Here is a 15491-nt window from a genome sequence, read left to right as displayed (position 1 = left end):
ACATCTCTCTCTCTGCGGCAGTCCCCCCCGCGATCCTCCTTCCTACTAGCTAGCCTGTAATTGTGTGCCCACGCTTGCCTCACATATCAACCCCCCAACCCCCCTCCCGAGTCTGTACCGCAGTAGATCACTGCCCTGCGCCAGACTTCCTCCCAGGCTCAGCACCCCTTTCTACCATAGTTGAGCCTCAGTAATTAGCATTTATCTGATGCAAGTGGTCGGTCTAGATTTTCACGCGGAGTTGGGGCAGGCGCCTATACCTGATGGAGGCGGCTGGCGCTGTCTCGCCCCCCCCCTTCTTGGGCAGCGCTAATAATCGACTCTTCGCACATAGCAGCCTTACCGCTCCCGAACTCCGAAGTGCCACACCAAAAACTTTGCTGAAATTTCGTCCGCGAATAGTTCTTATCGCAACCCGGGTCCGATGGTGGCACTAACTGAACTGGGTTGGGAGCTTCAGACCCTTACCGCCCACATGCGGTCGTTCCCAACCAGTTGTTCCCAACTGCGCATGCACTTTTCGAATCGCGGTTGCCCGTGCGCCGACCTCACCGTCGTCGAATCCGGGCGCTGAACGCAGATGCATTCGAAACGCGGATTCGAAAATGGATTGCACTGCGCCAATGCGCCAACCTGCCGCGTGGACGCCCTCCCTGTCCTTACCCCTACCTGTATATCCCTTGCTCCAGCCTGAGGCGTGAGGGTAGCCTGCGCCTGAGAGTAGTCCTCCTTGGCTCCTGGCTGCAGCCCTCATCGCGCGCAGCTGCTGATCGGACTTGACCGTGTGGATGGCATCTGACATACGTCACCACCACTCTCACCTTGTATCTCCCAACTCTCCTCCGTCCAGCCCACAATGCAGACCTTGCGCGGCACGCTGGTCGACACGCCCCAGCTCGGCGCCCTCCGCATCCGCCGCGATCATGTCATCTGTGTGTCCCTCGTCCTCGTCCTCGTCGCTGACGCAGGCGTCGACGCATGCGGCGTAATCAGCTCCATTGCGCCCGCGTCCGCCACCACGCCCGCCCTCCTCGCCTCCGCAACGCCGCTACCCCGCCACACCTTCCTCCTCCCCCCCTTCGCCGACCTCCATCTCCATGCACCCCAGTACCTCAACGCCGGCAGCGGCCTCGACCTGCCCCTCATGGAGTGGCTCGACGCGTACACGTATCCAGCCGAGGAGCGGGTTGACGCGGATCCCGCGCTCGCTGCGAAACTGTATACGCGCCTCGCGCAGCGCCTCCTCGAGGCCGGCACGGGTGCCGCTCTCTTCTTCGGCACGATTGGCGTCGAGGCCAAGTGAGCCGTGCTGACTGCTGACTTCAATGACTGACGGCTGACTCTGACGGCTGACGCCAGTCTCATTCTGGCAAAAGCGTGCCAGGACGCCGGCGTACGAGGCTACATCGGCAAGCTTTCGATGGACCAGAGCCCCGTGGGGTCTTCCTTCCTTATGCCTTCTCCGTACGCCACGCTCACTGACCCAAGCGCTCCACATACGGCGAGGCCTCGCCCGCCGAGTCGCTCGCCAATCTGCACGCGTTTCTGGACAGCATGGCGACCCTCACGTCCCCTCTTGCGCCACACGAGCGCTTGGTGCAGCCCGTCCTCACACCCCGTTTCGTCCCAGTGTGCAGTGACGCGCTCCTCTCATCCCTCGGCGCGCTCGCCGCCGAGCGCAACCTCATGATTCAGAGCCACATGTGCGAGTCGCGCGACCAGATGGCCTGGGTGCACGCCACGCGCGGTCGGAAAGACGAGCACGTCTTCGACACTGCCTGCCTCCTTACTCCCCGCACGGTGCAGGCGCACGTGACGAGCCTCACGCCCAACCTTGTGGGCCTCATCAAGGAGCGCGGGGTGACGGTCGCCCATTGCCCGCTCAGCAACGCCTACTTCTCTGACGCGGCTTTTCCTCTGCGCGAGTGGGTCCGGTTGAGGGTGCTCCGCGCTGATGCCAGGGCACTGGACGCCGGCGTCAAAATCGGGCTGGGGAGCGACATCGCGGGCGGGTACGCGCTTCCAGTCCAGGCCGCGATGCGGAACGCCGTTCTCGTCGCGCGGCTGCGGGAGGGTGCGAAGCGAGAGGCTACCTTCACAGCGGCCGCTGGGGCCGAACCTGCAGTCAAGGACGGGGAGGGGATCGCAGAGCCGGACGAATGCAGTCTACGCGTCGACTGGACCGAGAGCTTGTACCTCGCGACGGCGGGGGGTCGGGCCGCCCTGGGGTTGCCGGGCACGTTTAGAGTCAGCGCGCCGTTCGACGCACAGCAGAGTGAGTCTGCGGATCGCAGGGCTGACAGCAGTCACGTTGGCGGGCGACGACGGGCCGCTCGGGCTCATTGACTTCTTCGACCTACCGTGCGAAGACGCAGACGACACTTGGTGGCGCGACGCAATCGAGCGCTGGTGGTGCGTCGGCGACGACCGGAATCGGACGGGCATGTGGGTGCAAGGCCGGCGGGTGCGCTAGGCGGATGTCGGGGGCGACGCCGCCTTCGACGCCGTTGGTCTGCCATGGAGCGCAGGAGGCTGTGGTCGTGACTGCACGCGACTGATTTTCGTCTCCCTTCACTCTTGCCCTCCTCGCTCCTTTCCTTTCCCGTACCCCCTGCTGTACGCCTGCAGCCAGTCTCTAAGCCATCCCACCATCGCCTACCAATCCCCGGCTTCTTTATGCTCAGCTCGAAGCACCCCCTCGGAAACCCACGGCGCCACGAACGAGGGTGTCGGTCGTATGAGAGCCACAGCCCCCATTTGTGTATCCGCATCGCCGTGGGAGGTGACTCGAGGATGCGCTAGCCCGCCTCACCGTCCCTAGATCACGCGCGCTGGCCTGAGGCAGCGACAAGGAGCGGAAAGCGGAACACAAGCAAGCCGACAGAGCGGCCTGCACAGGGCATAGTAGTGCTTGAGATGCAACGGAAAGTCGTGCGACAAGTTCTACTAGGATCGCAAGCTGTCGCTATCACCCTTCACTTATCCTTGGCTGACCCTCATACCATTCACGACCGAGACTTGGCAGGACAGCGTGTGTCCCGCCTGTCCGCCCAATTTACGCCACCCGCCACGACTACACCACGCACTTTCAAGTTGGCACTGTTCTGTCGATGCCCACTCGCGCAACAAATGCCACACGCTGCTACGACCCTCCACCCAGACTCTGTGACCGTGGGCAGGACCGCGCACCCATGCCGCAACATGATATACTGTCCATGGCTAATCTACGGCGGCGAGGCAGGCCTTCCAGAGGAGCTGCGACTGTCCATCACCGTCTGCGTGTGCGAATGTAGGGTGATGGGAATGGGGACGGATGGAGGGATGGATGGAAAAGGCTAATGTAACATATACTACGTGCACGTGGGGATCACGAGGTCCTTCATGACGCGGTCCTTGTCAAAGATGCCCCTGGGTGTGAGCGCAGTTCGTGGGTGCGGATGCCAAGACTCGGCGCAGTCTCGGCGCAAGCTCGGCAGGCGGAGGCCAAGCCGGAGAATCGTCTTCCGAGCTGGCTTAAGCCAGCCCGCGCACGCCCAAGTGGCTCGGCGCACAGCCACTGCCACAGGCGCGCCTATACACTCTCCTTACGCCCTCGCGCCCTGTCGCGCCCTCCACCCTCCACCGGCTCCACACTGCTCCACGTCCAGTACTCACCAGTAAGGCTCCACACCACCGTACAGCGGCTCCTTCCACTCCTGGTCGAAGGGCTCGAAGAAGAAATAGTGCGTCTGGTTGGTGTTGGCCTGGCAGACGAAAGTGTCGAGGAAGGTCTGCAGCTGGGCCACGGTAGCGTCGCTGGGGTCGTTGCCCGACGTCTGTCCAGTGTCGTCGCCCTTGGGAGTAGTGTACTTGGTAGGCCAGCCAGTCTCTGCAATGTACATAGCAGGCTGGTTGGAGGCCGCCTGGGAGTAGACGACGTCGTTGTTCATAAAGTAGTCCCATGTCCAGCCGGCAGCCTGGTCGATGGGGACCTTGCCGAACCAAGGGTGGACGTTGGCCATGTAGAAGTCGACGCCCTCGGCGAGGGTCTTCGAGAAGAGGGAGCCGGCGTCGCCTGTTCCAATGGGGAGAGTTTTGCTAAGGCCAAGGGCCTGAACCTTGGCCTTGATCTCGTTGACATAACCGAGAAGCGTCTGTACGCCCTGGAGGTACTTGGAGCCAGTTGGGCTAACATTGCCCTGGTTGAGGAGCCACTCGTTGCCGACGGCGAGACCTTCAATGTTGTCGGTTCCGTACGTCTGCAAGGCCTCGAGGATGGCGTTCGTCTGGTCCTCGTAAGCCTGGGTGTTGCTGTCAATGTAGATGGCGGGGAAAATGGTCATGTTGACCTTGGTCTGCTTGATCGCCTCGAGGACAAGGGCCGTCATGTTGCAGTTGGCACCGTACAGGCGGAGACGAGTGGTCATCTGCGAGACGATCTGCATGTCTCTGATGACGGCCTCGAGCGTCGCGCCGCACGTTGGGGGAATAGCGCCGTCTGGCTGGTAAGCCATGCCCCAGAAGACCTGGTGCAGACGGGTATCCTTGTCAAAGTTGGAGGGGTCGTTAGGGTCCTTGATGGTAGTGCCGTTTGTGCTGGTACCCGACTTGGAAGAGCCACCATCCTTCTTGTTGGTCTGGGTGAGGACGACAGCCACGACGACACCAGCGATCACGGCGATGAGGATAATGGCGCCAATGATCCACCACCACTTCTTCCTGCTCTTCGACTGGGTAGGCTCGGGGTACTGGTAGTTGGTCTCCTTGACCGCTGAGGCCGAGCCGCCACGCTCCATGGCCCAGAGCTGGTCGGCGTTCATGCCGTCGGTCGACTGTGGCGTGTACCCGCCTTGGCTGTAACCGCCGTTGCCATAGCCGCCACCGCCGTTGCCGTAGCTGCTGTCTGGTGGGTAGGCGTTGTATCCGCCGCCACCGCTGTTGTAGGCCTGCTCGGGGACGTAGGGCTGCTGAGCGCCACGGTAGGCGCCGTAACCAGCAGCGCCTGCAGCAGCACCTGCGCCTGCAGCCATGGCTGGCTCAGTCATACGATTGTATTGGTTGTGTGGGGGTCGTCCGTGCGCGCCTGGGTTCATCGAGTCTTGGGGGGGTGTGGGAGTAGATTTGGGAGAGTCGTTGAAGGGGTCCGAGTAGATCGAGGCGCGGTGAGCGGGGGGGACCTCGTCGTGTTCTAAAGGAGTGTGAGCTAAGTGGCGAGAGGGAAATGGAAAGAGAGGGAGAAGGAGAGAGAAAAGGAGAGCTGAGCGAGAGGGAGAGAGTTGGGTGAGAGCGGGTGTGAATGTGCTAACGACGACGAGGAGGAGGAGGAGGACATGGACGCCTGGTGGCAGGTGAGGAGGGCAACAGATGGGTGCTCGGGCCAGGCCAGGTCAAGCTGCGGGGGACGGGGGAAGGGGGGACGGGGGGGGGGGGGCGGGTGGCCCATGGCCCATGGCCCATCGTGGCTTGAGCAACATCCTTTCAGGCAGACGGGTTGCAATGCCTTGAATTGAACACTACACCCTGGGATGGATGGCATGGCATGGCATGGCTCTGGTGGTCGAGGGCGAGGCGAGACAAGTGAATGCAGTCGATGGATGCATTGGATGCAGAGATGCAGCAAGGGCTGGAAGAAGAAAGACTTACCGTGACCAGAACGACTACTACTGTCTGGGGGGGATGGAGTGTTGGGAGAAGGGAGACTGCTGGCCATGGACCGAGGTCGCACGTCCTCGAAGCCTGGGACTGGCGCGTAGCGTTGAGTTGGGTGAGACTGATTCCACGACATATAGGGTAAGGGGCCAATGTGATGCCGGAAGGGGGGAGGGGCAAGAGGGCGGGAGCAGAGGGCCAGAGACTACAGTAAATCGACAAGTTTCAACGAGGGTCCGAGAGCCAAAAGGGGGATCAAGGGGATGGAGGGCTTTGTTGGATGATCAGAGTAGAGAGGAGGAGAAGGAGAAGGAGATGGAGATGGAGATGGGAGAGATGAAAGAGATGGAAGAGATGGAAGAGATGGAAGAGGTGGAAGAGATCGCGAAGAGATGGGAGAGATGGAGATGCGAGTTGTGGCGAGACATGCACATGAGCCTGGCAGCACAAGCAAGGCAAGCAAGGACGCGGGGGCTGGCTGCAGCTACTGTACAATTCCAGGATCCAGGATCATCCAGGAAGCAGCAAGGCATCTTGATTAGCGCTTCTGATGAGAGATCTGCGTGTGCACAGCGCCCCCATGCCCCCACCGCCGCCCAATATAGCTTGCACCACCCGGGGGGCACATGCTGTGCACTCGACTGCGCCTCGCCGCCCCTCTCCATCTCTCATCATCCTCATATACAGTACTCATCACCCAAATGCTGCATGCATGCACCGATGCATCCCATCTCCTGTCCGCTTCGCCTCTTCACAGCCTCGGCGTAGCATCGATCGGCCTACCGATCTACCTACCGATCCGAGGAGCGTGCACAGCCTCGGTCACACGCCCCCCCCCCCCTATCCGATCATCCAATCATATCGCTTGGACGCGTATACATGATCCCACCAAGGCAGGCACGTCCCACGTCCTCCGATCCCTCCTCCCCCCGGAACCTTATTCGCCCTCATCTTCGCATGTGGCGGGCGAGTCTCTTTCCACCCGCCGTCAGTATGTCTGTGCGTGCGTATGAGCGACGCGGCGAGCGAGCGACTATTATATATGCTGTGGTGTCTGTCCAGATACTCGGCAGCCATCGGCGCTGCAACTCAATGAGAGTAGAAGAGCGGCGAGGCAGAGAAATGAGAAACGGGGTATGTGCAATGCGTGGGATCCCAGGGATGTGCCGATCACTCTTTTCAACGTGGGGATTGCAGCAGATTCTGCCCTCGCGCCCTCGCTGCAACTGCGCTTATGCGCTTACCATGACGCATCGCGACCTCTTATTCCTCATATATCTCATAGCGCCCCCTGCAGAATTCACACAAGAGCTATCTAGAGCCGCCAAGAGCACCCCTTCACTGGAAGCTGGAAGACTAGCCAATTCATAAAATCATGGGCCAGTGCGCAGCGCGCTGCGTCTCCATCTCGGGCCCGACCTCGCTGGGTCGCTCCGCCTTTGTCTGTCACACTAGACGCGAATGGACGCGTCTCCACGTCTCCACGTCTCCACGCAGACGCAGTCCCATTCATCCCAGACATGAGACACATGAGACACTCGCGTCGCGTTCAGATCGCGTCTCTACCTTTTCACCTCTCAACCCTTTCCGCCGCAGTCGTATCACGCGTCACCTCGACAACCCCTCCTCCACCAGATATCAACACGCCCTGGCCAGCTCCCCAACACACTGACGCCTAACGTATGCCAGCCCCTCCCACACACTACTCTCTATTCTCCCATCGTAAACAGACACATCTGGCACCTTCCTCACCTGGCGTCAGCTCACGCCCGTGACGCCCGTCTTTGCCTCTGCATTCCCTTCGTGACGTCTCACTCACAATCTCACCCATGCGTGCGTCTCGAATCGCTCGCCCACCCCCGGGTGGAGCCGACATTCCGCCCCGTGCTAGTCGGACCGCCGTGCGAGTGTCGATCGCTTCCCATCCCGCGCGGCGCACCGCCCAACAGCGCGGGCACTGAGCGGCGGCGCAGCACCACCCGCGCGCGGCTCTCGAGCTGTCGAGCACCGGGGCGCGCGGCCGTCGGCGCAGGCGCGAGCGGGCTCGTGGGCGCGCGCGCCGCGTGGCTCGTAGATGCAACAGGCGCACCGTCTGCCCGCGTCAGTCGTGATCTCCCTGTCACCCTCTCTCTCACTCGCCCGATCTCATACCGCCACCCGAGCCGACTCGGCATATGGGCCGGCACCGACCCCGCTCGTCTCTCCTCGTCACTCCCAACGCACCAGATGCAAAGCGCCGTTTGTGCCGCCCCGCTGCGCGGGCACGCACGCACTGCGTGCCGCCCGACGCGCAGGCTGCGCACGGGTATCCGGAACAGCGGGCGCCAGCGTTTCGGCTGTTGTCAGCGTGGGTACACGGGGGAAGCGAGAGCATGGAGAAGGACGCAGGGAGGCGAGGAGGCGAGGAGGGTAGGAGGAGAGGAGGATGCCGTGAGCCGTCGACTTGACTCACCACGCCTCGCATATCGGCCCCGGGCCTAGGCTGCCCCATACCCGGCTAGGGCAGGCGGGCGGGGACGTCTGGAAAGGCATGGGCATGGGCATAATCGAAAATGATGGAGGCTGCGGCACGGGTCGAGTCTCGTGAGGCGGTAAGCGATGAGGTGCCGGCGCGAGGAGCCAATGCGCGACCTGCTGCGCGGGGTGGAGCTGCGCAGAAGGCAGGTCGCCGGCGCTTGCGCGGCGGATGGGGGCACGAGGGGCGGTCAGTACGTGCGCATGCGTAGGGGTGAGGAGCGGCGGTGACGGCGCGCGAGCGGGAGTGGGCGCTGAAGCGCCGGGCGGGTCGAGGGTGTCGCTGGTATCGCGCAGGTCGCAGATCTCGCGGTTCTCGCCTGCGTTGGCCATCGTGCAGACGATGAGGCCAGCGAAGAGGGGGCAGAATTTATATTGGAGTCAACAGTAAGCTATGAGTACGCTGTGAGCAGTCAGTCGGCGTCGGAGAAACCGAGGGAAAGTGGACGAGGGCCAAGGACAGAACAAGGATGTGCATCCAGAGTTGGCACCATCCATTCCGTCGAAAGAGCGATCTCTTCGGGCATGGGCCTTGCTGTGCACACACTTTGCCCGGGCTGGCTACGGCCGGGACGAGACGTTCAACTTGTCAATGGCGGTGGCACGAGCGCCGGCACAAACAAGCGTGAGGTCAGGATGGTGGCCCCGTCACGGCTTCGTTCCCAACACGCCTCTCGCGGCTGTGCGCGGTAATCGGCCAATCGCCTCGGTCACGTTGCGTGGCCTGAGCGCCATGTCGCAGAGTTTGGCTGCCGAGGCGGCGTCTGATGTAGGAGCAGGAGATAGGTCGTATGGTCTGTGATGAAACGCTATCGGTAATAGTGGGCGACGAATGTCGCTTGGATTGACGGCTTCGCCACCTACGCCTTGCGTACCAAACTCTCTGCCTTAGTCTTCATCCGTTTCGCTCGGCTCGGCTTGCTTGCCGCAGCACGCTTTGTCGCGCTGCGTGACGCGCCCGGCTGGCCTACGGCCGCGTCGATCACGTCCATGCTCGCCTCGATCTTGTCCAGTAGGTCTGGCGTCAATCTCATGCAGCGCGCCTGCGTCCGCGTCCACACGCCCTGAACATACCTTTCAAAGACATCTCGCGGCGTTCCGCATCGGGCACACGCCGCCGCAGAAGGCTCCAAGTGTTCTTGAGCAGCGCGGGGCGCACAACCCAGTCGTCGGTTGGCAGCTCGGTCCAAGTAATATCCGTCTCGTGGGCGTACTTCAAATCGCGGAGGCGCTGAAGCATTCGCCGGCGGTCGAGGCGCACATTGTGTGGTCCGGAGGGTACGAAGGCGCCGCCGATTTGCCGTCCTTTCCTGGAGTTAGCTCAAGGTAGCTTCCAAGATCCTCACCACTTCTGCCGGCACTGCGCCGCTGTCCGCTTCCGTCCCATCAGTTCTACCACCTTGTCCCATGGCACCCCCGCGCTCGGCTTCCGCCCCACAGCTGCGCATGCCGTCTGCACTGCGGCACACAGCGCGTCCTCTTCCTCGAGCGACCACGGCCCGCTCACGCGGGTGGGAGCGTCGCGCAGCTCGCGCCAGCGGTCACGGCAGTCGTGCTCGGATCGGTCGACAGCGTCAGAGATCTTGGACCACTGATTCGGGTACAAGTTCTGCGCCCTGCTGTCAGTGTGGAAGGAAGACGGGGGCGCACTGTAGGAGAGCCCGGTCCTCACTGGGCAACCACATCCCTTTGCCCGCGCGCGGGTCGTACATCCGTTTGACCGCGTCGACAACGCTCTTTACAGGCCGTCCGGGGACTTGGGCCGCGAGGTCGAACCAGAACGTCGGATGAGAGCCGCGTTCCACATAACGGCCCTTCGACATGATCAAGTCGACCAGCTCTTCATCTGACATCTTGTTCACCTGCTGTCAGCCGCAAATAACTCAGAGAGGACGCACCGCCTGGAACGTCTTCAGTTGTTGTTGCATGGCTTTCTTCTCCGCCGCGAGGAACTTGCCCCGCTTTACTGCAATGACTGATGTCAGGAGAGAAAGACAGTGGATGACTCACGCCCCGTGGCTTCGAGCCGGCGGATCCCAGTTGGGCTTAGCCAGCGAGAAGCAAGCGCCCGCTCCGCTTCCTCCTCGGACGTGACCTGAGTCCGAAGGAATATATCGTACTCGGCATCGTCCCGTTTGGCCCGCTGTCTCGAAGTAGCCTGAGCAGTGAAGTTTGGGATCTTGGGGAGGTCGGAGACCTGGGACAGGGCGACAAGAGACTTGGTGCTTGGCGAACGCTTAAAGTTCGGTGTGGGAGTGTAGGCGGGCAGGTCGTCGTCAGAAGCATCGATTTCGGACACCTCTCCGAGGCCAACACCTTCCTCCTCTTCGACGGCAAGCCCGAGATCCTCATCTCCGCTCTCAACAACCTCGTCATCGTCCGCGTCCCCGTTATCTTCCGGGTCCCCACTTTGATTCTCCTCTTCGTAGTCGCCCGATCTTTCAGCTCTGCCCATCTCCTTCTCCTCATCCCCTTGCACCCCTTTAGATCGGCTGACTGGAGTACCTTCCTCGTCCGAATCGTCAATGTACTCTTTGCTTAGCAAACTCTTCCGCTCTCCCCAGGTTGGCTTTCGCGTGCTCGGCGGAGGCGTGAGGTAGCGTGGAGGCGCGAGAGAGAGCTCGACCCCGCTGAGCTCGGACACGGTTGGTGATGCAGGTTGGCTGCCAGTGATCGTCTGCGGCGTGAGAGCGCGCGGCACTGCCTTGTGGGCGCGCTTGCGTTTGCGGCTGCCCTGCTCCTTGGGCGTCGCGAGAGCTCTGCGCCGTTCTGGGCTCAACGTGGCGGGCGACGCCATGGCGATAAGAGTAGTTGGAGAAGGAGGAGGGGCGGGGTGTCAAAGGTGGAGGTCGATGTCAGAAATCTTGGGTGGCGGAGCCGGCGGGATTCACGCGAGAAGCACGTGACGAGAAATCTCACGTGAACAACACAATGATTACAGTATAGGAACGGGGTTGCGTCATTAGAGAATACATTGTGGTGGGGAAGCAAAGGAATTAATTCTGTTGGTGACGTCCATGGCGCTGGCTGGCATCGCTGCCATCGCTAGCATCGCTAGCTTGACAGCGATTAAATTCATCGACTTGGACCAGCTGACCTTGCTTCGCAGCAGCCACCCAATTTGCTCCAGGATCCATGTCCATCAGATGGCGATGAGGCGCTGGCAATCTGAGCATGTCGTTGGGAATAGGAAGAGTAACCCTTTAGAGTACGGAGTGTAATAGGCCAAGAGGTGGCTGTGGTGATGATCCGCAACGTTCGCTGGGTGCTGGCGGCAGCGCTGCAGGCTGCAGGCACATCATGTAGGATGCAGGAGGATTTATTATGCCCTGCCAAACGTGCAGACCCTGACGTAGATTGGGCCAGAATGCAGACGGGCCCAGTCCCAATTACCCGCCAATCCTCCATGACCCTGGGCTTGTTCACGGCCACAGCTTCCACCCAGCATTCCCAACCCTCACCGTACGAGACATACGAGTCATAGGGGACAGGAGGGCCATGATGCATCCGCGTCTATCCGTCAGGCCACCATCCGCCTGGCCGCCTGGCCGTGGAGGTTCCAGCCTCAACTAGGCTCACCTGCTGGGTGCCACCAAGGTTGCGCCGCGCGACTCTCACCCGCCCCGCCCCGCGCCCCCCGCTTTCCCTCCCTCCTCGTCCTCATCCTCGTCCTAGCCCTCATCTCGTCTGCGTCTCATCTCGTCTAGTCAACTCTCCATCATCCTCCTCCTCATCAAGCTCATCATCTCCCTCCCCTCCGACACGACTGTTACCGCACGTCGTTCGTCGCAGATCTTCACATCTTATCCCCCTCCCCCGCTTGCTCTCCATCTTGGCTTGTATCTTCATCATTTCCACCCTCCCCCCCATCTTCTCTTCATTCACGTCACTCCACACATCCACAACCACTGCCATCTCTCCCATCTTCCCCCGTTCTTTTCTTGCCTGTCGTCCAGCTGTCACCTCCGACAGCCAGCAAGTAACCTCGCTCGACCTGCTCAAGCCTCCGAGCTGTAACCTTCGTCCCGTGGCCACGCTCCACCCGTCACCTCATTCACCTTCTCCCCGGCCCCTCGCTTGTGCACGCACCTCGCTCTCATTCATACCTCACATCCAACATCAAGTCCACTTGCACAGAGCTCATAGTCTCTTCCACTCTTGTCCTCGCCACCGACTCCTCGATAACTCCCACTCCCCATCATGCTCAAAGGCGTAAAGGTAAGCACACGGCCCATCATCGCTTCTCTTGCACGCACACCGTGACTGTCGCCTCGCCACTCGCAGGTGACTTACCTTCCCTCTTCAACCATGATGATCTGCTGACACATCTTTAGCAGCTGTGGCCCTCGTCTGGTGCAGGCACGCAACAGCAGTCAAACGATAACTCCACTCAAACGCTGTCGCCATCCAATTCGTTCCAGAACTTCGCTGGTCCGGCTGACCAAGCGACCCCACGCGCCTCGGCGCAAGGCAACCCCTTCGACGCACCGCACCAACAGGCACCTCAGGCTATTGCCGGTGCCCACGGAGGCTTGACGAAGGCGACCTCGGCGCTCACGCTATCTGGCTCGCCCAGTGGCAATGCTGGGTTCCGCACGCCCTCTGCGGTTGGCTTTGCTCCGATGGGAACACCCGGCGCCGCGCCACCCACTACTCAAGTCACGATCGGTGACACCCTGGGCGGGGCCGGAGGTGTGGGCGGCTTCGGTCTTCACGAGCCACCGAGGATGCTGAAGGCGTCTAGCAGCTCCGTAGCCAGCGGAACGCGCACTCCGCAGGACGGCACCGCCACGCCCGACGATCCGACACAGCCAACTCAGTCGATCCGCGGCACCCTTAACGTCAAGTTGATTCAGGCTCGCGGGCTCCATGTCAACACTGAGCATGAACCGCAGCCCTATGTCGTCATGCAGTTTGAGCAGAATGAGTTCGTCTCTCGCACTCCCCATCCAGTAACCAACCCCTCCCACGTTCCTTTCACTCAGTCGCAACCGCAGCCGCTGGGGCGCACCTCGTCGGGAGGACTGGGGTCCATTACCCGGGCGTTTGCAGACGCCATGGGCCGTGGCAAGGGCAAGGATGGGACGCGTACGCCAAAGCCGGAGGATGGAGGTGCTGGCTCGTGGTTCGGTAAGCCGGGCCCAGGTGACCCGATTTGGAAGGAAGAGGTCACATTGTGAGTATGGCTTGCTTCCGCGTTCTCGTACCGAAGCTATTGCTGATAGCGCCCAGTGATCTCACGCAATCATCTGCGGTCGTTCTCGTGTCTGTGTACGACAGGAACCAGGCCGGTGAGGGCTTCCTTGGCATGCTGCAGATCAAACCGGTGCTCAAGGACGGCTACACTGTCGACCAGTGGTACAAGCTCGGCACGCGTGGCTCAGAGCAGGCTGCCGGAGAGGTTTGGATCCAGATGACGTTCACGGCGGCGAGGGTAAGTGCTATTACACCGTGGTGTTCCTGCCCACATGCCGGCGGTGGTTGACGACGTCACAGTCCAAGATTCACCTCAAACCTAGTGATTTCGAGTTCCTCAAGCTCATCGGGCGCGGTACGTTTGGCCGCGTTTTCCAGGTGCGCAAGCGCGACACCAAACGCATCTACGCCATGAAGGTCCTCTCCAAGAAGGAGATCGTGGCCAAGAAAGAGGTCGCGCACACCATTGGTGAGCGAAAAATCCTGCAGCGCTCGCTGGAATGCCCCTTCCTCGTCGGTTTAAAATTCTCGTTCCAGACCGAGAAGGAGCTATACTTCGTCACCGACTACAAGTCGGGAGGCGAGCTCTTCTGGCACCTACAGAAGGAAGGCCGCTTCTCCGAGGATCGCGCGCGCTTTTACATTGCTGAGCTCGTGCTCGCTTTGGAGCATTTGCATAAGTACAACATCGTGTATCGCGACCTCAAGCCGGAGAATATCCTCCTGGATGCTACGGGTCACATTGCGCTCTGCGACTTTGGTCTCTCCAAGCCCGACCTCACGAACGACCAGCTCACCAACACATTCTGCGGCACGACCGAGTATCTCGCACCCGAGGTTCTGCTCGACGAGAAGGGCTACGGCAAGCACGTCGACTTTTGGTCACTTGGTGTTCTCTTGTTCGAGATGTGCTGCGGCTGGAGCCCATTCTACGCCGAGCAGACTCAGGAAATGTACCGCCTCATCTGCTACGGTAAGATCAGGTTCCCAAAGCATGGTGAGTACTCCCTCTCCCTAAGTTCCGTGAGGCACGCATACATCTGGGGCGCTCGGCCCTCGTGGTCGCCGATCATGGATGCGCACGGGCCTTCCTCTCGAGCGTTCCCTTCCAGATCATCCTCACGATTGGCATGACGTAGGCGGCTGCGTGTGCATCGCTTGCATCGCGTGCATCTCAAGGCGATGCTCGATCCCTCTCACTTCGTCAAGACGTGCCCTCTCCTTTCGCGCATCGCATCGCAGCTAACCCCAGTTATTGGCGATGACGGCAAGCAGTTCGTCAAGGGTCTGCTCAACCGCAACCCGCAGAACCGTCTCGGCGCAAAGCGTGGCGCCGCCGAGCTCAAGGAGCATCCGTTCTTCAAGTCGATCGACTGGGACTTGCTCTACAAGAAGCAGATCACGCCTCCGTTCAAGCCCATTGTTGACTCCGACGAGAGTGTGGCCAACTTTGATCCCGAGTTTACCAACTCGACGCTCGAGGAGGCTGGCATCAACATATACGAGGACGAGGACTACATGCCACAGCCTGGGCGTCACGCGTATGTCGGTCCTGGAGGCAGCCTCTCCAAGCCGACAAGCATGGGCATGGCAATCAATGCACACAAGCCGCCCCCGCAGCCTATCAACGGGAGTCCATTGACTAGCTCAGTGCAGGAGAACTTCCGGGGGTTCACGTACACCGGCGAATCACTTGTGGTGAGTCATCCTCGTCGTCTTGGAACTCGTGAGCTGACAGTAGCCGCAATCGTTCCTCGCTGAGCACGGCATGGACTACGTTGAGGAGGAGGACAACGAAGAGGCCGTTGAGGACGACGACGAGTACTCGGACGAGGAGAGCATGGAGGGGCAGCGCACGCGCCGGCAGTCCGACGTCGAGATGGAGCACTAGGTTCTGTCCGTTTTCCTCTATCCCTCCCCAACTCCGCGGTCTCCTGCCACGCCTCACCACAAGTCCTCTTTTGCATGCAAACACGAGCTGGTCGGCGTTGGCGTGTACAAATGTCACAACATGCCACAGTACCAAACGCCAAGTATAATTCCTCAAACTCAATCCAGTTCATGTACTACATAGCCTTGCCCGCATGGCGGGACGTCTGTATCGCGCATGGATGGTGTGATCGGAAGGACAGGCTGCAAGAGCTAGCGCGTTT

At 60.9% G+C, this 15491-nt stretch overlaps 6 protein-coding genes across 6 annotated transcripts; 3 read left to right on the top strand and 3 right to left on the bottom strand.

Moving 5' to 3' along the window:
• Positions 1–856: 856 nt before the first annotated feature.
• COLE_06563 (uncharacterized protein) lies at positions 857–2473 on the top strand (the record flags this gene model as incomplete). The annotated part of the gene is made up of 6 exons (XM_018420819.2): positions 857–932; positions 969–1299; positions 1360–1435; positions 1489–1925; positions 1962–2275; positions 2307–2473. 6 exons carry the CDS (start codon positions 857–859, stop codon positions 2471–2473), a joined length of 1401 nt encoding a protein of 466 aa, XP_018279131.1.
• A 1177-nt stretch (positions 2474–3650) lies between these two features.
• Positions 3651–5764, bottom strand: COLE_06562 (uncharacterized protein; the record flags this gene model as incomplete). Its single annotated transcript, XM_018423086.2, has 2 exons — positions 3651–5167; positions 5623–5764. The coding sequence occupies 2 exons, from the start codon at positions 5762–5764 to the stop codon at positions 3651–3653; spliced, it is 1659 nt and encodes a 552-aa protein (XP_018279132.1).
• A 1687-nt stretch (positions 5765–7451) lies between these two features.
• Positions 7452–8475, bottom strand: COLE_06561 (uncharacterized protein; the record flags this gene model as incomplete). The annotated part of the gene is made up of 3 exons (XM_018427436.2): positions 7452–7720; positions 7852–7964; positions 8081–8475. 3 exons carry the CDS (start codon positions 8473–8475, stop codon positions 7452–7454), a joined length of 777 nt encoding a protein of 258 aa, XP_018279133.1.
• Positions 8476–8734: 259 nt separating this feature from the next.
• Positions 8735–8944, top strand: COLE_06560 (uncharacterized protein; the record flags this gene model as incomplete). The annotated part of the gene is made up of 1 exon (XM_018427435.2): positions 8735–8944. One exon carries the CDS (start codon positions 8735–8737, stop codon positions 8942–8944), a length of 210 nt encoding a protein of 69 aa, XP_018279134.1.
• A 58-nt stretch (positions 8945–9002) lies between these two features.
• Positions 9003–10939, bottom strand: COLE_06559 (uncharacterized protein; the record flags this gene model as incomplete). Its single annotated transcript, XM_018425355.1, has 6 exons — positions 9003–9160; positions 9217–9452; positions 9489–9758; positions 9793–10004; positions 10041–10117; positions 10153–10939. 6 exons carry the CDS (start codon positions 10937–10939, stop codon positions 9003–9005), a joined length of 1740 nt encoding a protein of 579 aa, XP_018279135.1.
• A 1825-nt stretch (positions 10940–12764) lies between these two features.
• On the top strand, positions 12765–15229 carry COLE_06558 (uncharacterized protein; the record flags this gene model as incomplete). Its single annotated transcript, XM_018425356.2, has 5 exons — positions 12765–13318; positions 13375–13576; positions 13639–14335; positions 14591–15036; positions 15080–15229. The coding sequence occupies 5 exons, from the start codon at positions 12765–12767 to the stop codon at positions 15227–15229; spliced, it is 2049 nt and encodes a 682-aa protein (XP_018279136.2).
• Between the last annotated feature and the right edge of the window lie 262 nt (positions 15230–15491).

This window comes from Cutaneotrichosporon oleaginosum (genome assembly GCF_008065305.1).
Source record: "Cutaneotrichosporon oleaginosum strain ATCC 20508 chromosome Unknown ATCC20508_contig06, whole genome shotgun sequence".
Classification (NCBI taxonomy): domain Eukaryota; kingdom Fungi; phylum Basidiomycota; class Tremellomycetes; order Trichosporonales; family Trichosporonaceae; genus Cutaneotrichosporon; species Cutaneotrichosporon oleaginosum.
This window is presented reverse-complemented; position numbering and strand designations above follow the sequence as displayed.